Source organism: Podarcis muralis, chromosome 9 (assembly GCF_964188315.1).
Source record: "Podarcis muralis chromosome 9, rPodMur119.hap1.1, whole genome shotgun sequence".
In the NCBI taxonomy this organism is placed as follows: domain Eukaryota; kingdom Metazoa; phylum Chordata; class Lepidosauria; order Squamata; family Lacertidae; genus Podarcis; species Podarcis muralis.
In genome coordinates, this window is record NC_135663.1 from 15,560,306 (window position 1) to 15,582,458 (window position 22,153).

At 44.3% G+C, this 22,153-nt stretch overlaps 1 protein-coding gene across 8 annotated transcripts in view; it reads left to right on the top strand.

Moving 5' to 3' along the window:
- Positions 1-22,153, top strand: part of AFF1 (ALF transcription elongation factor 1) — a 147,325-nt gene that overhangs the window by 63,416 nt on the left and 61,756 nt on the right. For 7 of the 8 annotated variants that reach the window (XM_077933811.1, XM_077933809.1, XM_077933815.1 and 4 more), the window contains 2 exons: positions 4,033-4,153; positions 4,951-5,847. In XM_077933811.1, coding sequence (XP_077789937.1) covers positions 4,033-4,153; positions 4,951-5,847 — 1,018 coding nt within the window. Of the gene's footprint in view, positions 1-4,032; positions 4,154-4,950; positions 5,848-14,420; positions 14,673-22,153 lie in introns of those variants that run through there. The other variant, XM_077933817.1, reaches the window with a different exon arrangement.

The window sequence follows — 22,153 nt, forward strand, 5'->3', positions numbered from 1 at the left end:
TGATGTCTCTGCTTTTTAAGATGTTTTTAAGATGCTTTTTGTTAGCTTTCCCTTATTACCGCACCGTGGCTCCTCAATAAGGAGGAAGTGAGTGGGCCCACGCAAACCACCACTCTTAACCCGCGGTATATTGCACTTCCACCCCACAATAACACTTTTGTATGATTTCACTGCTTGTGCTGTGAAACAAGTCATTCATCCAAGTTACGCTCGTGGGGTGCCTCCCAACAAAAACAAGCAACATGCCTTTCCCCCAAGGCCACATTTCCTTGCGCTTGATTATTAATTCAAAATGCCTGACATTCTTAAGCAGAATCCAGTTTTGTTGACTTTCGCCGTGGGTTTGGAGAGTCAAATTTCATCCTTCCGTGGGCCGTTGGCAGGCATAGCTTTGTGTTTGCTCCACATATGCTAAAATTGGAATGATGCTGAGAAGTCTATAATGTGACACGCACACCCCCAGCATTTCTTGTGAGCCAGTTTGGTGCCATGCATAGAAAGCCTGTTGTAGGTCTGAGGAACAGAGGCTCAAATTTGGAGCCGCTAAGACAGGGGTTGTCAAACTGGTTCCTACCGCCCACTAGTGGGCGATTCAGGATTCTAGGTGGGCTGTAGGGGATTCTACGGCACAAGATGAATCCTCCTTCCATTGAGCACTGGTGGGCAGTAAGGAAATTTTAGCATCCAGAAAGATGTATTTGTGAGTGGTTGGTATAAAAAGGTAGATTAAAGAGTAAAGGGGACCCCTGACCATTAGGTCCAGTCGTGACCGACTCTGGGGTTGCGGCGCTCATCTCGCTTTACTGGCCGAGGGAGCCGGCGTTCCAGCATGTGGCCAGCATGACTAAACCGCTTCTGGCGAACCAGAGCAGCACACAGAAACGCTGTTTACCTTCCTGCCAGAGCGGTACCTATTTATCTACTTGCACTTTGATGTGCTTTCGAACTGCTAGGTTGGCAGGAGCAGGGACTGAGCAACGGGAGCTCACCCCATTGCGGGGATTCGAACCGCTGACCTTCTGATTGGCAAGTCCTAGGCTCTGTGGTTTAACCCACAGCGCCACCCGCATCCCTAAAATGGTAGATTACCCCTGCTCTAAGAGGATCTCTGGCTCTTTCTTTTTCCCCAACCTAACCTAGCTAGTAGAGTGGTTAGGGGGCTGAGCCATCAGCCAGAGTGCTAGAAGAGGAAAGGGATCAAGATGTGATACATGAATGAGCGCAGGTGGCGCTGTGGTTTAAACCACCAAGCCGCTTGGGCTTGTGGATCAGAAGGTCGGCGGTTCGAATCCCCGCAATGGGGTGAGCTCCCGTTGCTCTGCCCCAGCTCCTGCCAACTCAGCAGTTTGAAAGCACGCCAGTGCAAGTAGATAGGTACCACTGCGGCAGGAAGGTAAACGGAATTTCTGGGCTCTTTGGTTTCCATCAGTGTTCTGTTGCGCCAGAAGCATTTCAGTCATGCTGACCACATGACCCGGAAAGCTGTCTGTGGACAAACGCCGGCTCTCTGGGCCTGAAAGCGAGATGAGCGCCACAACCCCATAGTCACCTTTGACTGGACTTAACCGTCCAGGGGTCCTTTACCTATTTTTTTTACATGAATGAGATACCTACCACTTACCCAAACAAGCAATATATCTACCAGTCCAAGAAGTGACTTATATGCTACCCCTGCTTTGCAATTTCCCCAAGGAACACGCAGGAAAGTGTCTTCAAAACAAAAGCAAACAAAGGCTTTAATACCACAGTAGAAATCTGCGGGTGGGGGAACTTAATGGGTCTCCCAATATAGGGAATTTCAGAACCTGGTTTCAGCCACTGAGTTGGTCCTGTTCTGCGTACCCAGCTTCCTAATCTCTGAAGACCTCTAAGGGAAGAGCTCAGGCTGGTACCTTTAAAAATATTGATTACTTGAGAGGCAGAGTGGCCTAGTGAGTGAAGACTTGGACACAGACCGGGAAGATGCAGGTTCAAATCTCTGCTCATCCACAAAGCTTAGACTCAGGCCGGTTCACTGTCCCTCAGTCTGCCCAAGAGCAAGTTGCATAGATTCTATGAGATTTTCATAGGCTTGGCATTGTTAGGTGGGGCATCTCCCCAGGGGCGCCTAGGGCCAGCTGGAAGAATGGTGGGAATAAAATTTTAATTTAAAATAAGCCAGTCTGGTGGAAGAATAATGTTTTGATTTCAGCAAAGCTGTTAAGCCTCTGTCTGTGTGTTACCTGAAGGGAAAAAAATCCAGGCATTTTGTTGAAACTCATTGTGCAAATCTCCAAACAGAGAGGTGCAGGAGCTGATTCAAATTGGTGGCGGCCGCTTAGTGAGACAAATCTATAAGGGCTGATGACAGAGCAAAGCAGCCTTCCAAGAAAGCCTGCTTAAAACCCACTGAAATGAATGGGACTGGTGTGGAAGCATTTTCTGCTGAATTGCATTAACGGCTGGGGTATGCAAGGCAGAAGAAGAATGGTACAGGGGCTCTGCGGCGATGCATTGCCAGATATTTTACATAACACTGTTGTCCTCTGGCAATGCACATCTGCCTTCTCAGCTTTGTGTTGATAGGAGAATAATAACAGTTGTTTTAGAGGCCCTGGTTCACACGTAGCGGTTGTTCCGAACAAATCAACATTCTGCGGCCTTTTCCATGAGCTTTCTTACACATAAAGTCATTGAAAAGACAGTGGTTTCTTTCCCTTGTTCCCAGTGCATGACTGTGTGTAATAACACTCCCAAATTTCAGTCCAAGCGTGAAAGCCAAAAAGTGGCTGCTTCTTCTTGGGAAAATGGATTTGCTGCAGTTTTCACAATCTCAGCTAGAAGCAGGCTGTTGGGGGCCGGGGGCAGGCGGTAGCAGTGTGTGTGTGTGTGTGTGTGTGTGTGTGTGTGTGTGTGAAGATGAGACAAGAAATAATGGACTTAAGTGGGCAGGCAAGGGTAGCCCCTGCTGTTTCTCAGGCATATCTATAGGGAACATACGAAGCTGTCTTACCCTGAGTCAGACCATTGTTCCTTTTAGCTCTTGTCTACACTGACTGACAGCGAGTGGTTTTCTAGGGCTTCGGCCAGAGCATGTTCCCATTCCCAGGATCCCTGTGGGAAGGTAGACACTGGGGAAAGAAATCCTTCCATGCATGAGAACAATTGGCAAGTGGAACAAACCTGTCCAGGGAGGCTGTGGAAACCTCGTAATTTGAAGCATTTGAGGAAAAGTTGGAGCAGCATTTGATGATTGGGGTCATTTTGGCTGCAATGAATTAGCAGAACTGTATGTGCTTCATAACATGCAACACAAAGCCACAGATTTCAACCTCATGGTGATCTCTGAGATAATGTGTTTTTAAAAGGAAGCAGAAGTAGGCCTGATGAAATCTCTATAAAGGCAGCTGTTTGGGTTTCGGGAGGTGTCTCATCAGTGTGCCCCCCCCCCCATTGCATGGCTTATTATTATTTCAGCTCCCCCACTCCCATGGCGAGCTGTGTTACACATATTATGCTAAGGACTAAGCCATCTATAGCTCTGGTAAACAACTACTTTTTAACAGCAAGAGCTTCTTATCTACTGGGTTACTCCTCTGCAAGGCAAGAAACAAGGCCAATGGGAGCTGCCTGTCCCTAATCTCTTGGGTCCATGGAGTGTCTGGAATAAAGAACATGATGACTAGGGTGTGTGAACCACCTCCTCAGTACTTCTGTAAAGGCTACATCAAACAGTTATGTGTGGACCTTGGAAAAGTCTTTTTTTTTTGGTATACAAAAGGTTTGCTAGAGTATTTTCTTGTTCAGACTTTTTATGCAAGCATGTCTTGCTTTCCTTGAGTCTCCCCAGCATGCCTGCAGGCATGTATCTATGTGCTGTGTTGTCCAACTATGTTGTCTGCTTAGCTACTGAGCGCAAGGTCCCTGCTTAGTTTAATTACCTACCTGCCTTTTGCAATTCTAGAAAGCCCTTATTGGCTTGAGGAGGTACTTTGTTAATTGCAGAAGCATAGCCTAGGTAGTAATTTCCCCTCTTTCTCTCTCTGCCCACAGCTTGTACAATGAAGAGAGAAATTTGCTCCGCATCCAAGCAAAAGAGAGGAGGAATCAGGAAGCTCTCCAGGAGAAAGAATCATTCCCTGCTGATATCCCTCTCTTTGGAGAACCTTACAAGGTATCTGCACCATCTCACATTGCACAGCAGGATTTGCAGCAGGGAGTTGTTGCATTTACAGATTGAGTCTTTGGCCTCTTTGCCCTGCCTAATGCGTTTCTGCTGTTTCCAGGGCAGTGGCTGTGGGGTCCTTGCCAATTCAAGGAAACCACAGACTCTTATCTCTATACCTTCAGCTTTCTTTCAGAAGCAAGCCTTTCTTGCTTGTGGGGATGTAAATAAAAATGTGCAGCTAGAAATCGATCAGCAAGAAGTGAACCTGAGAGGGCCCATAGCACAATGCGAGACCATGTGCTTTGAGTGCAGAAGATCCCAGATTCAATGCCTGGCTTCCCTGCTTTAAAGAACTCATGTTGCAGGGCTTAGCAAGACCTCTGTGTGTTTTACTGGGGAATTGCTACCAGAAAATGCTGGGCTCGCAGTCTCACTCTAGCTGTAAGAGAGCTCCAGCTTCTCAGTGATGTGGTCATTTGAGTATAAAAGCAGTGGCATGACTTAAAAAGAAAAAACTTGGACAACTGAAACTTAGTTTTTTAAAAATTGTACATATTTTATTGCGATTATAGGTATCGGGCTACTTGAATTTAGGTTTCTGTTAACCTGTGTTGTCCCACACTCTTCAATTCACCTTCTGGTTAGCACCACATAAGCAGAAATGCTTTTCTGTGACCCTGGTTCTCTCATTGCATAGTAGCAAAATCTGCTAAGGAGTGAGGACATCCTTGGTGAACTGAGGGGGGCGGGAATGGTTTAATTTCACCTCTTCCACTTCGCGGTTGTTTTCCTCCCTGTTTCAGAACAACAAAGCAGATGAGCTATCCAGCCGGATTCAGAAGATGTTTGGCAATTACGAAGAGATGAAGGAGCTTATCGCCATCAAGTCTCAGCAAGATTTCATAGGGATCCCCACAAGCGTCATGTCTCTGATCCCTCAGCGCAAGCCAGATCGTCCACTCTTGCCTGAAAAGACCAGCAGCGTGGTACCTGCCTCATTCCAGAATGGTAGCCATCACCGCAAGCCCTTGGGACCCATTGCTTCAGGTGCTCCCTCTGCGGGCAACTCTCTGCACCACCAAAAAATTCACTCAAGGATAGAACTGGGCTCACAAAGCGGCGGGCTGCCCAGCAACCAGAGGCGAAGTCAAGAGCAGAGCCGCAAGACTCAAGAAGGCCAGAACAGCAGAGGCCAGAAGAAGAATGAAAGATGCATTGAAGAAGCCCGCAAGTTGCAGCCCTCCCTTTTGGAACTTTCTCCCTTGCTGTCCTCGTTGTCTTCCCCTGTAGCTCCCTTGTCGCCTCTACATTCCAGCCAACGTGTCAATTCCAGGTCTCTCGGCAGCATCAACAAAAACCACAGGCAGAATAGCTCCCCTTCTCTGGAGCTGGTGGCTGGAACACGTGAGAATGAAACCCAGGACAGCTTGAATGCTCCTGTAGCTGTTGCTGCCCAGCCTTCCTCCCAGACTTTCCCTGCATCGTTGTCATCAAAAACCAGTGCAATACAGCAGAAACCGACTGCCTACGTGAGGCCAATGGATGGTCAAGATCAAGCTCCGGACGAGTCGCCGGAGCTCAAGCCGCTTCCTGAGGAATACCACGAACAGTCCTACGGGAAAATAGCAAACGTGAAAACAAACGTCAAGCCCAACTTGCCCAACCTGCCCAAATTGAAAATGCCTGTTGAAGCGACTGAGGTTAGTGGAATTGCTGCTCTTTGTTTTGGTTTTCCTTTGGTGCAGTAAAGTGATTTATTCATATTTACTTGTTTTGGTTTAGGGCAATCCATAATAATAATTAGGTTTAACCAATATACAGTGGTACCTCAGGTTACATACGCTTCAGGTTACATACGCTTCAGGTTACAGACTCCGCTAACCCAGAAATAGTGCTTCAGGTTAAGAACTTTGCTTCAGGATAAGAACAGAAATCGGGCTTCGGTGGTGCGGCAGCAGCAGGAGGCCCCATTAGCTAAAGTGGTGCTTCAGGTTAAGAACAGTTTCAGGTTAAGAACGGACCTCCGGAACGAATTAAGTGCTTAACCCGAGGTACCACTGTACAGTACAATCATTAAAGCTGAACTTGCTGCAGAGAAGCCAACTTTTAATAGAATATTGTGGGCTGAGAAGCTACTCAATGCTAGGAATGGACAATTGCCCTCCCATTCACAGCAAAAGTGGAACAAAGCTTTTTTTTAAAAAAAAAGTTCAGGCAAACACTCCAACACCCCTCTGCAGCTGCTACTTCCCCCTAGCTCAAGGACCCAAAAATGTCAGGATAGGTGGAGACATCAGCAGCTGGTGCTTCCAAGTTCCTGGCAATAGCATATCTTGCCATCAGGAACTGGGACTGCCAAGTCCCATAATTCCCAGTGAGAATCTGAAGCTTTCTGTGCATCCTTTCTGGCACTGGTTTTGGGATCTGTAGGAAAGGACACTGCTTGAGGAATTGGAATGTTTGCTGCTTCTGCCTCATCTAAAAAGCACTTTGTTAGACCTTCCAGACAGGGGAAAGTTGATGGCAAAGGAAGTTGAGCAGATCTGAGGTGCGTGCCGCCTCTTTCAATTATACCTGCCAGAATGAGAAAGGTGTAGCAGGCCCTGTTCAACAGCTGTTATGCACCTGGTTGTGCAGGCTTGTTAAAAGCAGCTCAAGGATAGACTTTAGACAAAAGTGATATGGATTCAGGTGGCGTTTTGTGTGTGGGTGTTGGTTTTTATTGTCTGTGTTTATTGGAGGAGGGGGCAATTTTGGTAACCAATAATAAATGACAGATACCACAATCAGGTGGTTGGAATTATTATGTATTGATTAGTCCAGAGTGAAACTGTTAAGAGGAGCCAAGAGCCAAAGGGGAAAAACCTGCATGGATATTTATTGCTACAAGGCTAAATATTTCTGTTCTTGGTTTTTATGCGTGTGAGTTTGTTTAGATAACTTTATAAACTTTGATTCGAGAATTAAACCACCCAAAGCAGCAAACATAGCAGATTAAAAGCATTATAATAAAACAAGCTGCCAAAGCAGCATAGAAAAATTACAGAATAAAAACTAAGAACAATGCAGACCCAGATAAACTCAAAACTGTGGTCAAACAAAAAACTTGCCTGAGCCAAAATGTTTTCAGTTGCTGATGGAATGCAAACTACAGAGGGGGTCTACTAATCTCCTAGACGTGGACGCCATAATTGAGGAGGCCTCTGTTTCTTTACTGCCCAGCTAATAGTTTACTTATGATGCTGGTGTATGATTTGGAATTTTCCTGCATTTGGGTCCTAAACGCATTCGAGATTTTGTTCTCCCCTGTTTTTGATAGGCACTGTTCTTCCCCAGTGCTTGCCTTCGACATCACTTTCATCAAACGATGATTGACTCACTGAGTTTTCGAGGCTTGTGTGCTGCCACCTGCAGCTGTGAATTTAATTGTTGACGGCATCTGCTTACGGCAACACTGACAAGTTCAGCCTTTCCATTTGAACAGAGGAATCAGCTTTACTACAGAGTCAATTAATCCTCAGTGGATAGCTATGCTATGACTCACTTCGTACTCATGCTAAATCTATACACAAGCCTTTCTGCTGTTCCAAATTCTCTTGTCTCTAACTTGCAGCATTCAAGAAGCTATGCAATGGCATTTACCCTTAAAAAAACCAACCACCGGTTAAAATAGATATTTAATTTGCAGTGTATGGGTGTGAACTTGCCCACACCTGCTCATATATGCATGACCCATCACAAGATTGCTGTTTCATGTGAAGCCCTATATTTAGAACTGGAGAGACTGCCTGCCTCATTTTGGAATTATTCTGACTAGTGAGCTGCTGACCAAAGAGTGGCCACATTTGGGGTCCACAAAACGGCCCAGTTTGCCATGGAGTACTTTGAATTTTGAGACATTGCAAGGAGGAGTGGGGGGGGGGACTGACTGCAGCTATTACAACCCTTCTTAACTACATTTAGAGGGCTTTTCCTTAATTCTGTTTGGTGTTTGGGAGTTGCTCTTCAAGGTGAAAGGTCACGTGTTCTTCAGACAGGAAACTGCACAGGATTGGCCATTCCTGCTTTTTCACTTCCTGGATTATTTACTTATTTCCCAATCTTTATTTGTGTGTGCTTGCTCTCACAGTAATCCTATGTCAGTAGGATCACTGCTGTTCTTGTATTTCAGATTAGAGATGAAGTGTATTGAGTTGGGTGGCTTACCCTTGGCCACCTAATGAGCCCATAGTAGAGCTAGGACAGACTTGCCTTCTCGTTTTTGGCTGGGGAGCCTTTTGCCAGAAGTTGTTGTCGGCTAGAGGGCAGAAACCTGTTTCTCTGCAGAAGACCATGTTGCATGCAGGCCAAGCAAAGAGTTTGAAATATATTTTGCTTTTTGAAGAGCGTTTAGTAATCGTGCTTTATTAAGCATCCATGTTGCATTTCTTAGATCCAAAGTGAGCCCATTGCAGTTTTGCATGTAACACAGCTGCGTTGAAGGCTGTGGCTTATCAACGTTTAATAATGCTTCCATGGACTTCAAAACCAGCAGCTGGAAGTTTCAGCATGAGGTGGCATTTGTAGCGAACACGGTTGAGTGGCTTTTAAATCATTGTTTTAAATCTTCAAAGAGGGGAATGGGAGCCCTTTTTAAAAGATCAACAACACAACATTTCCCCATTTTGTAAAGCATGCGTTTCATTAACATGCTAACATGCTAATACTGCATGCTGCCATTCAAGTACACTCCCATAGCGAGTATAATGGCTGCGTTAGGAGGTTACGCTAACCGTAGTTTAGTGTGACATCCTAATGCAGCCATTAAACATTATATAGGCATCATGTAACCATAGCTTAGCATGATGTGAAGCCCTCCTTTCAAGTTGGCTTGCTTCAAAGAAGCCATAGTTTCAACAGTAACAGCAGTTTGTTGGCTCAGATGACACAACTAACTGTGGTTAAGTAAAAGTGGAAGTTAAAAAGCTTCCAAACTCCTTATATGGAGCACAAGAGCCTCAAGATGGTTATTGTCATACTAAACTGTGGCTGGACTGGCTCTGTGGTCCCTGACTGGTGAAACAGAATGAAGTGTGCATTCTGGTTCGAGGATAATCATGCTGATAAGCCGATGTTCTTAGAAGCTGAGAGTGTGAGTGCAAATATAGCCCGGATAAAAGTAAAAGAGAGGGAGAAGGAGAGAGATGTTCTTAACCTGCCATATTGCTTTCTGGAGTGCTGTCAGTAATCAGATGTTTTGAGATGAGAGACACACTTTGTGCAGAGTAGTAATCTTTCCGAATACATGCAGCCCTTTAAATTGAGAACATCTGGCAACCCCAGGTAGGAGAAAGAGAACATAAAGAAAGCCTCCTGTTATTTTACTTGGCCTTTATTTTATGGGGCACAGCTTGCCGAAAGTGATAGGTTAGAATTGCTAATGAGAAGCTGTTGATCGTTCTGTGATTTGATGGAATTTGCACAGACATGAAAGGAGAGAGGATAAGCAAGAACCAGCAGGAAAAACTTGAGCAATACTTAGGAGCAGATGAGAGGCGAACAGCTTCCAACAAGGCTGGGATGTAGCACACAATGGAGGGAGTGAGAGGTTTGGCCGGGGAGGGAGCGAAGAACAATGCCCAGAAATACAGCAGCATTTAGTCCTCCAGCTTCTAAAGTGAGACCAGACATTTAGCTGCTTAGTCTGTTTTTCGCTTGCACACCCTTTTGTAATCCATTTTTACAGTGTTGTGGTTTTTTTAAAAAAAAAAAAATCAGTGGCAGATTTTGTGTGGGGAAAGCCCCACTTTGAAATCAGGATAATATGAGGGCATTTAAATACCCCCTGCCACAAGGTTTTCAGCAGTGCCACTAAGGTATCTGTTTTCCCTTTATTGACAAGGGGTGCAATCCTGCTTGAGCCATGCAAAGAGAGCAGTACACTCTTTCCCTCCTGCACCATGCCAACGTGGTGTTTGGTCGTTGCTGCTCTCTGGTGGGCAACGACATCCGGGCTGGTACATTTGCTGAAAGGTAAGCTTCCCCCTTCTCTCTCCCCCCCCCCCAATAACTTAAACTTGAAATATCCAGCGGCCCTCTTCTCCACTGGCTAGCCTTGACACAAACTGGAATTAGCATTGTGCGCACCTGGCCCCTGAGGCAGGAGGAGTGGGTTGCAGGATGCTTGATGTTGAAGGGTCAAAAGAGGGAGAGCCTTACCTTGAGTTGGTAAGTTCAGTTGTGATGCAGAAGTCTTGCAGAGCAGCAACCTAGCACTGAGCTAGCATTGGATTGCCAGGGGGGAGAAAAAAGGGGGAGAGAGAGAGAGAGAGGGGGGGGGAGACCATAGGCAGGTAATGTGAACTGGCTATCTGGTGGATAACTTCTGCTGTATTTTCTGGGAGACGGGAAAGAAAGGCTAGTTGTAAGGTTTAGGTTTTCCTCTTTTTTAAACCGTGCTGTGTGTTCTTAGCATCTTTCTGTGCTGCTCTGAGGTCTTCTGTCCAAAAAAACTTCCTATAAACTAAGATTTTAATGCGCGCGCACACACACACACACACACAGACACCAAGTGGAGGTGCTTGCAGGCTTGCATCCAAATAAATTTGCCAGAACATGTGGAACTGATGAACTATGTTGGTATCTACTGGTTGACTTGGGCTTGGAGGTTTCTGCCAGCTCTCCCAACCTGCTCTGCTGTTCCTCTTAATCTTTTTCATCTGACAGATGGGAGACCACGGTGCAGTGTTGCACTGCCGCAGAATCAAATGCATTGCTCTGAAACAGCATGAAAAGTGCAGTATTGCTCTTCTGCAAGAATGCTTGCGCCTGATCCTTGCACCCTTTGCCTTGTGTAGCAGACCACAGAAGAAGGCAAGGCGGTATGAGAATTGATACTTCCTGTGTAATTCTTCTCAGATCAAACCGTGCTATTGAGACGATAATGCTGGATCGAATCGGTATATCAAGAACCAGTGTGGTAGCGTTGAAGGAGGAGACTTTGGGTCAGGGAGTGAATGAGGCCCTCCAAGCCTCTGTCTAGCTGACTCTCTTGCAAGCCACATCCCTCAGTGACTTTCCTCCATACCCTCACTTTGTGCTTTTGCCTTTCTGAAATGTGTCCTTGAATGTCAATGATGCCAGTTGCTTCCCAGGATGGAGAAATGGATTTCAGGGGAAAAAATAATCCTGACTTTAGCATGCCTGGAATGTAGCTTAGTGTACAAAGGGAAGCATCGAATCCATTGTTTCAAATCCATTGCGCCACCCACTTTTGCCTTGCCCACCCATGAGAAATAAAAAAATTAATTAGCATACTTGGGAAAACACCAATGTTTGAAGAAGTATAAAAATGGGGAGGGGTGGGAATCCCCCCCCCAAAGAACAACCTGCAATTGGCCCTACTAAACATCTTCCAAGACAACAATGCCCACTTACACCATAAAGAACTCATAACCCACCTACTCTCAGCAGCGAGAAACATCAAACCAGACACTGGAGAGACCTGTCAGGAGTAAGCATGGACCAATGGTACCAAATAGTATGGGAAACAGCCTTACTAGAAAAATTAACCAATAAACTTCATGAAACTGACATGGGGACAAATAGAAGAAGACGTCTTCACCCCGGTATGGCTCCCCTTTATCACATACACAGCCCAACAAGACAATGACAAAAATCCACCAACAGCATACAAATCAATATGGCTAACCTGATCCAAAACACCCACCCACCCCACTCACACATGAAAACAAAGACCACCACAGCCAACCACAAATGAACAGCCACACCCTAGGCCAGCCCCAACCTCTCTCACCACCAAAGGAGCACAAGTGAATAGCAGAGAACCTGCACAAGCAACGCTGACACGAAACCCCACATATATTAAGTAAAATAGAAACATCACTACCTGACCCCACTCCACTCATATTTCCCCCCTCCACCTCTTTCCCCCTATTCTTCATAATGTCTCAACAAATGAAAACGATTTGTAAAAAAAAAAGTGAGAGGCATTGCACATACCTTTGTAAATCAAGAAAATCTTTAATAAAAAATACATTAAAAAAAACAAAGAACAACCTGCAGAACGTTGGATGTCTTGAGGTGTGAGGGCAGGACTAGGAGAGTTCATGAATAGGAGCTCTTCATGCTGCAACATTTTGTTGTAGATTCCACTTGCATTATTAAAGTTCTAAACACTTGCAGGGTGGTTAAATCCCTTGCTGAAAAGCTTATGACATTAACCCAGTTTCTAGTTCTTTATAACAGAACCTCTGTTTAGGGTCATTTCGGGAGTCTGAAGTTTTGCTGGTTATTATATTGCAGAATTCTCCATAATGTTTGGTTAGGCCAACACTGTGTGCCCAGTGTCACAGGCAGAAAGTACGGCCAATAGTATGTGTGTGGGGTGTGTGTGCACATTTGCGGTGATTTAATGCCAGTTCCCACTGTGTATTTTTCTGTGTGATTGCATAGCCAGAAATGGTTAATAACAAGGGCTGCCTATGTGAACTTGCCACCAATTCGTACATTTTTGTGGCAACTTTAAGTATTAAAATATGTTGGTTTTTAAGGTGCCACAGGACTCTCTTTATAAACATAAATATATGTGTGGGAATCGAGTAGGGAAAATGGTTTTGAGGAAGCATTTAAACAATTTTACATATATTATTTCAGACCACTATTTTCAAGCTGGTAGCGCAATGTTATTTCAGTGCCTCAATTCACCACAGAGGTAGGCACATATAAGGCCACTGGAGAAATAAATTGTGTGCCTTTCTTTGAATTGGATTCGGCCTGGTGTGCTGTAACGTATTATCAAACTGTTAGCCAACATGGGGACTACTCATAATGTTAATAAGCGCTCTTACTGTTCTTTTTTCTTTCTTTCCTTTTTTAATGGCTAAAATCATGAGGTGTCTTTTTTAGCCTTGGTGCCTAGTGCAAACAGTGTGAGCGAAATCCAGCTCTTGAAACATGCCTCCGAAACTCCCTTTCCTCCTATGTTTTAATTATTTAGCTCCTTTCAGTTAATTTTGCTCCATCTTACTTGGAAATGCAAAATCCAACCTATTGTACACACAACATGCTGATATCCCCGCAACACTTATTGACTCTAGATCTCTGGTTAGAGCTACTAATTTTCCTTGAGGGCCATTTTGAAAAGAGGCCGCCAGCTGTTTTTTGTGTGTATGTAGGAAAGTGACATATTCTCCCACTTGGTATGCCTGATTTGGTCAGGGGACTTCTCAGTTGTTTACCCCAACTCTAAAATGGATCTTCAGGTGGTAGTAGGGATACTAGAAGTGAGGCTTCCCCTCTTTGCTTTTTATACATCTGTAGAACTAAAGCTCTCGATCCATATATATTTTTTTTAATTATAAATCATAAAAAGGATAATTTTTAACATGGAATACAGCAAAACAGTGGCAGAGCTCCCCTTTCTCTGTCGGTTCATGTTTTGGTTTTGAGGTGAGATGGGCCATGTATAAAATGCAATACCTCCTCATGATTGATTTCTAAATGCCAGCATGAAAAGGTATTCTGACAATGGCAGGAAAACAAAACAAAACAAAAAACCCTCACAGCAACCAAAAGCTCCCTTTTCATTCTTGTCATGTGTGTGGTGTGTGTGTACACACACACACACACAAACACACAGACATAACCACAGACTGACACAAGATTAATTTTTAAGGCGAAACAGCTATCAGTCGCAGTGGACACTTTTAAAAACAAAAACAAGCTGAGTTTAATACAGTAAACGAAAACCGGTGCTATTAATGTATTTATTGTAGTCGCTTGTAACCGCTTTATTTATACAGCTACTTATTTATCTGGGGGAGCAATAGAAAAGTTGAAAAAGAGAGAGAGTGGAAAAAGCCGTCTTTAAATAAACAAACCCAAGCCAGAAAGAGTGAGCAAAGAAAAAATAAACTACTTTGCTGTATGTGCTTTTGTCGGCGATTCCCACCGGACTTTACGGGGCTTTGCTTTTCCCTCCTTGCTCTTCCTCTGGGCGCAGCGGCCGCTGCTTTTGTTTTAAAACTGGAAATGAAATATTAACAAAACCAGCCATTCGAGGAGGCCAGATGAAACGGCGTGCTCTTTTCCTCTGCTTTAATTTTTTTAAAAATAAAAACTCCGCACACGGTCCTTTGCGTAAGTCAGAACCGCCAAAGGGACAGATGTTGCCAATTTCAAACGTTACGAAGAGGAGCGGCGGGGAACGTGTGTGTGTGTTGGGGGTGCGCACACTCACTCACACACACACACAGCACGGCAGATATTGCTTAGCAACCGCGCACTTGAGGGAGCGTTTTTTAGGAGAGGAGCCAAGGGAGTTATGCCTGGGAGCGCTCGCTGGCTTCGCATGGCTCAGTGTGAGGGAAGAGATTAAAAAGTTCTTTCCTGTCAGGGCCGACACTCCAGCCGCTAGCACAAAAGACGCTAACCTTATTGACACTGATTACAGCTGACAAGGGAATGTATGAAAACAGGAAACCTCTCTTGCCATGTAGGAAGGCAGTAAGACATGTTCACGGAGGTAAGTGGCCCCGCTCCCCTCCCCGCACAAATACAAAATTGGCCGTAGCAGCTGTGGAAATGGGGGGGGAGAGATTTTTTTTTTTAAAGGGTGAGGTGGGCTGCCCAGCAGGTTATCGAGCTGGTGCAAGCTGCAGGCAGGTGTCGTCCTTCCAGCGCTGTTTACAGATAGCCATGGAAGGATTTCCTCTTCTGTGGGCTGTCGTGCTTAAGCAAACAGGTACCAGTGAACTCCCTGCATAGGTGACTCGTAAACAAGGATGGCTTATGGGGCTGAGGCAGTCGCACGCCTCCTCCTCCTCCTCCTCCTCCTCTTCCCAGCCTTCCTTTGCAAAGAGTTTGATAGATAATTGACAGGCTTGTAGCCGTTTTCCTTGGCGTCAGCAGTCCTGGATTCTGTTGGCATCGTTTCCTAAAAGCTCCAGGAACAGAATACATACATATATATGCAAGCTTCTAAGTCTCTTGTGGCAGAAGGTACTATACCTGGCTAGGCAGGGGAACCTGTCTTGCTTATAAAAATAATAACTGCTGAATCATTATGAGCAGCACGGAAAACTTTTCTTTCTCTCTCTCTCTCTTATATTGGCACGCTTGCTTGAGTTTACACAAAATAAAACTCTGGAGCTATTAAATCATTCCAAGGCGAAATGCTATTGAAGCTAACAGTTCCAGAGTTACTCATATGCTGCGATTTTCTTAGCCTGAAATGTTTGTTTTTGTTTTATTATCTGAGAGGTTGGTATAAATGAGATGGAAAATATTGCATTTAACGTCTTGCAAAGTTGCTGTGATCTTGTGGCTTCTGAAGCAATGCTTGTGTGACCTTTTTCTGAAAGTGGGGGGGGGGGGCAAGGTGTAGTGACTGCTAGTGTTAACTTTCAAGTTGCTGTTTTTGTTTCAGGTTGGGCTTTTGGAGGTTGAGGGCGGCCTATGTGATCTTTATTCCATTGCAGAGAAATTCTAAAACTATTTAGAATTAGGTTAGTGATGCATTGATAACATGTGGCACCTGTGGGGCAAACCATACTCAAATACTACAGTCTGATTTTAGTAAAATAAAAATGGGATCCGTTTTAAAGGCAACAAGACCTATTCTGAAGTTTCCCCATGGACACCGCTTGCATCCCAAGACTTGTTACATCACAGGAAAAGTCTGATTCTGGTAAGAATCTCTTGGGCCTATGTACTTCCAACTCCTTGACACAGATGCCCCTTACACTGTAGAGAAGCTACCTGTTCTGCGCCAGGTTTTGTCTGAACATGGAATCTCCCTCAATACCACCCTCCAACTTTCAATTCAAGAAAGGCTCAAATGATAAAATCTAGCCCGTGCCCAGTGTGAACTTTTCCATAAAGTCTCATAGCCAATACTACATTGGGGCATTGTGGGAAATTAAAATGGCATCCTGGAACTTGGATTTTTTGAAGGTGCTTGCTGGGTGTGGATTGCAGGCCTGTGGAAAGGCCATAAAGTCTAATAACTGCTGTACTAGACTAATGGCTTCTGGAGATGCCTTGTTAATGGGCTAATTAGTTACAGTTAATGCTGTGTTTACTTAAACCTTAGTTACTGCTCACTGTAGTTTTTTTTTTTTACCTTTTCAGGATATTGATACAGTGAGAATATTTAATCATCATCTGGCAGATTTATACGTGCCTAGTTTGTTTTCATCCTCCTCACTTATAGGTCTTTCTTTTACTTGATAAATAAAATGATGCTTTATCAATTATTCACTTTATTTTCTATCTCTAAGGAGTTTTGTCTTCTAGCAGTTCTACATGCATGCAGTTTTGTTTCAGTTTGAAAACACAGCCTTTGCTCTGGGAGATTTTTATTTTTTGTCTAGCCACCTGTGGCTAAGTATCACTGCTCCAAATGCGCAAAAAAATTAGTTCAGACCTACTTTGTGAGCAACTGAGAGATTTAAAAACTGAGGGCATTGAAAGGTTGTAGTGTTGCTTTCTTCAACTCTACTTTAGTGTGTTTGTATTGTTGCTCTGAGAACTAAAATATTTTCTATAGTACCTAGTAGGATTTTGATTATCTTTTCCCCCTCATTCATTCTGGTTATGAAAAGTTCTTGGCATTACATCACCATGTGATTGTTTTTATATGCTGTTAGAACACACTGTGCATTGAGTAAATGCACGAATGTGCATTTCTTGAAGCTGCTGGTGAAAGATTCCTGGATTTCCCCTCTTGTGGAGTCTAGAAGAAACAAGCTGCAGACTCAGGGGTGCTAAGTACCATTGCAGCGAACTCGTTTTGGAGGCACATCAAGACATTAATAAGCCAGCTGTTACCCCACTAAGGCCTACTTACGGAGACTATCCCACATCAAAAAGTCATGCGGGCTATTTTTCTCTTAGTGACATTTCATGATGGGTATCTAGTATTCTCTGTCCCATCCAATGGTTCCAAAAGCATTCAACTTACCTGCATCTATGGCATGCCATTCAAAAGCAATATATGCTTTAATTTATTTTGTATTACTTCAGAACTCGGTCATCATTCAGCTGACTGATCTAAAGCTGCTTTCTGTGACATCAAAAAGCAAAGCCAGGCATGTCCAGAGGGGAAGTAGCTCCTCCTCCTTAGTCGACACAGGTTGTTGTTGATATCTGGTGCATCAGCTGCTAACATGTGGGATACTCTTGAAACCTGTTCTTTGCCAATGTATAGGTAGTTGTTTGTTTCCCACACATGCCCCCAAATTTCAGGAGGCTCTGGACCTCTAGAAAAGATGTTGCAGTTATCTAGAGCTTGTGACATGCCATCCTTCAGGCAAAACATACATTTGCCAGAATGCTTTGGCTGGCAGTGGGCTGGACTACATTTGTGGCAAGTGGAGATGGTGTGATGGTGCTGTGGCTTGAGTCTCGTTTTTGGGAAGGAAAGTACGTCATCCCCCCTCATCTCTTCCAGATCTAGCACTTTTATTTTGGAATATTCTATGTCCCAGCTGTCCCAGCACTGCCACTGGGAAAGAAAAAAAGTGCTGTGGGGAACAAAGTGATTTGAATCCTTAGCATAACCTTGGACAGTGCGCAGAGCTTCCAGCCTCTCTGCCCAGCTCAGCGCTATGATGGGAACACGAATTGTCCTTTCACTGCTTAGCAGATCAATCATCTGATCAATAGGGATGGAATCACTGAAGCTGACGAAGTGCTGGTCTGAGCAATGACTGCCTCTGCCCCCCTGCAGTTGATTTTCATGGATCAGCTGTGAAGGAGTGTCTTGACGGTTATGAGAACAGGATGTTGACTAGGCAGCCTTTGGTCTCATCCTGCAGAGCTCTTCTGATGTTCTTAGGTTATGCCTGTCTGTGTCCATGTATTGGAAAGTGTTCAGAAGAGATTCTCACCAAGCTGACAGTAATGAGGAGAGCACCCAAAATCCAGCAGGGTGTGTGTATGGGATATTCGTTACTGAGCCTACTACAAATGAATTAGAATTAATGTTTTAGGTGAGGAGGTAGGGTGGTGGAAGGGATAATTAATATAGCTCACTAAAACTAAGCAATATAATTATTTAAACAGTTAAGTACTGCCTATGTGGACACTATAACTACCAAAGTGTCTAAGCGGTTTGTAAAGATACAATATTAAAAATAAAAGTCAAAACTATAGAAACTAACTACAAATTAAAATCTCTTCAGTAGGTGCCAGAGAGTCTGTAGGGAGGGGGCCTGTCTGACCTCAACTGGAATTCATGGCTTGTGCAAATAATTCCACAGCAATTAATTCATCTTTGTTAAGAGTTTCAAAGAAATTAATCACGTTTATTTGTATGCATTAATATTTTTAAAGATCCCCCCCCCTTTAAATTTATATTATGAAATTGTGGAAAGGTTCTTTTAAAAAAAGTGCACTTTTTGGTGCCACCCCTTTTGGCATGTATGTGGCTGAGGCTAAACCAGACCTGGGTGATTCCAACTCTTTTACCGGAGAAAGGGGAACAAGATTTTTCAGTGTCTCATTGCGCTTGATAGGAATCGCTGGAAACGGACTATGCCTGAGTTCCATTCATTCTTCTGCACTGTCATCTGCAAAGCCCCATCGCAATATCTGCATAGCTTTGCCCCATATTTCCCCCCAGTCCTGCTAGAGCAGGGGTGGGGAACCTTTTTAAGCCTGTAGAGGCTGCATTCCCTCATGGGGGCAACGCACCACTGGTGCGCGGGGTGGGGGGGCAGAGACAAAAAGTGGGCAAAGCAACAGCTAGGACTCTTTTCTTTGTATAGTGAGCTACATTCCAACCATGCAAAAGCCAGAGGTTTCTTTGCACCCACCTATATGTATATCTCCAACCCCCCCCCCCCCAGGCAAGCAAAGGACACAAGAGGCATTGTGAGCTGTGGCCTGATGTGGAGGCATGGTTTTTTGACAGTCTCTCTCTCCCCCCCCCCCAGCCTGCGGTTCTCCAGTTCTAGAGTGTGACAACTGATAGCTTCTTTAGCGATACAGTGGACCCCTGAGTTACGTACCGCTCTGGATACGTAACTTTAGGGTTGCAAATGCAGCAAACCTGGAAGTGTATACAGTGGTACCTTGGGTTACAGGCTCTTCAGGTTACAGACTCCACTAACCCAGAAATAGTACCTCGGGTTAAGAACTTTGCTTCAGGATGAGAACAGCGGCGCGGCAGCAGCAGGAGGCCCCATTAGCTAAAGTGGTACCTCAGGTTAAGAACAGTTTCAGGTTAAGAACAGACCTCGAGAACGAATTAAGTTCTTAACCTGAGGTACCATTGTACTTATGGGTTTCGCCGCATGCACAGAAGCGCTCTATTGCCCATGCACGTGCCCAGAATCAGTGCCTCCAGTTACAGACTTTTCAGGTTAAGTATGGACCCCCGGAATGAATTTAGTTGGTATCCGGAGGGTCCACTGTATATAATATGTGTGTATGTATGATTATATTATATACAGTGGCCCCTCCGTGTGTATGTATGATTATGGGATGCAGGTGGCGCTATGGTTAAACCACAGAGCCTAGGACTTGCCGATCAGAAGGTCGGCGGTTCGAATCCCCATGATGGGGTGAGCTCCTGTTGCTCAGTCCCTGCTCCTGCCAACCTAGCAGTTTGAAAGCACGTCAAAGTGCAAGTAGACAAATAGGTACCACTCCGGCGGGAAGATAAACGGTATTTCCGTGTGCTTCTCTGGTTCGTCAGAAGCGGTTTAGTCATGCTGGCCACATGACCCCGGAAGTTGTACACTAGCTCCCTCTGTCAATAAAGCGAGATGAGCGCCACTACCCCAGAGTCGGTCACGACTGGTCCTAATGGTCAGGGGTCCCTTTACCTTTACCTTTTATATACGATTATCGAAACTGTAGGACTTTAGGAAAGGAAATCCAGCTATAAACTCCCTCACCCTCTTAGTTTTACTTTAAAAAAATGGGGGGGATGCATGCAGCTTGTGGGCCAAAAGCTATAAATCCTTGCCTGATTTGCTGCCTTCCAGTCTGAAGAAGGCACACCTTACGATTCCATGGAAAACTAGTTCTGGCTGGCTTAAGCTTTCATAACACACCTTGCCTGTTCCACTGAGGCCTGGTCTAGGTCCCACTGTGTGCACTTTGTCTGGAAGTCTTGGAGCGGCGTTGCTTGCCGCATTACGAGAATGCCGGGGTTTCTCTGCTCTTACCGTTTTATGGCCTGTTCCTCTCCCCCTCCCCTTTAAAAAGCAGTAAGTTAATCTTTGTCTGGAAGAGGCATTGTTAATATTGACAAAAGCCGTTTCCTGTTAATAGGGAAGGAAGCAATATTGATAATGAATGCAGTGTGGATTTATTGTCGTAATGGCTCTATGTTATGGTAGCAATAATCCCAGAGATCTTTTGCTGAGAGTCTATTTTGCTCAGCTCATTTCCTCAAGAGTATAGATACCTGCATATATTTCCCCTCTGAAGCCATTGGGTCTTTCTTTCTCCATACCAGCTGGCAGCCTGCTCTGGTAGTTCCTCTGAAACGGTTGCAGAGTGAATGCTTTATGATGTTTCAAATGAAGGTGGAATTAATGTTGTATCGTGTTCATATGACTTCGCTTTCTCCTTCACACAGTTAATACATTTCCCCTCAAGTTTTCTCCATTTCCAGTCATTTTCAAAATAGGAGAACCACAGTGCTCCTATGTACATCCCCCCCCTTGCTTTTATGTAGTGTTGTCATTTTCTACATGTGTCTATGCAGAAGAAAGGAAAGCCACAACCTTTCATAATCTGCTTGCATGCCCAGAAGCATCCAGCCAGTCACTTCTGGAAACAGTGCTTAACTAAATGGATTTTTGGCAAGGCGATTCTTGCTTCTCCAGCTCATGAAATATTTTTTGCCGTGGACTGTGGTGCCGAACAAATTGCTCACCTAATACTAAAGGGACAAATGCCAGCAAAAGCAGGTAATAGCTTGGGTGGCACTTTCTCACTATTTGTTGGTTATTTATATGCTCCCAAAGGAATAAACCTGTGGCAACATCAATAATGGCTAATAAAACCCTCACAGAATATATAGCGCTAATGATAACTAGACATGGTGTCAAGTAGCTTATCAGCTGTCTTTGTGATTTATAAAACATTGATAAAACTTTCAAGTTTTCTTTTTTTAAAGCGTGAAGATCTAACAGAGGTGGGGGAGGAGAAAGGAACCAGCAGCAATGAGAATGATTTGTATTTTCTTTTTGGCCCCCGAAATAAATGTCTTAAATGTGGTACCTGAACAAGGAGGATGGAAGATGGAGCTCTCTAAATAGGGTACTGTATAACCTTGGTGCCACAACAGAGAAGACCCTGTCTAGGGGTGCCAACTTGAATAAAATATTGGGGGGGGGGGGCAGATAAGCCCTGCCCTGCATAATCTGATCACATGACACAGTGCACACGCACAGTGCTCATCAATTTTGGAAAGGGCAGCCCCCTCAAATATTTTATTGGGGGGCCGAACCCCCCCCCCCCAGCTCCTAGGAGTTGTCTGCTATGGCCCTGTCCCATGTGTTGACCAATAGGTGAAGATTCAGAAAGTTGTAAATATTATATGCTGTGCCCTGCCTTGGCTGGGGAGGGCGGGGTATAAATAAAAAAATATTATTATTATTAGTATTTCTCTCTACTTCAATAATAATAATATCTATATTAGCAATATAAGGACTTTGTTTTTGATACGTTTAAGAACTACTGTAGGATTGTTGGCTTTTGGTCTGATGTGAGATTTTATAACATTAGGGGTACTGTGGCCAGTTTTGACAGTTAGGAGATCAGCTGGAATACTTGTAGAGATAGAGAAGTGAGGAAAAATGTTTTACATTTTTTTTAAAAAAAAATTAGTAAAATTTGTTACAGTAGAATAGAGGGTGGTATTTTGTCTATTAAGAGCCTTACAACTTGGTTACAGTTATACATAACATTACAGTGTATTTGTTGTTGCCTATCGGGTGTGAGACAGAAACATCTAATCTCCATGTGCATGTTTTCAAAGTTAGT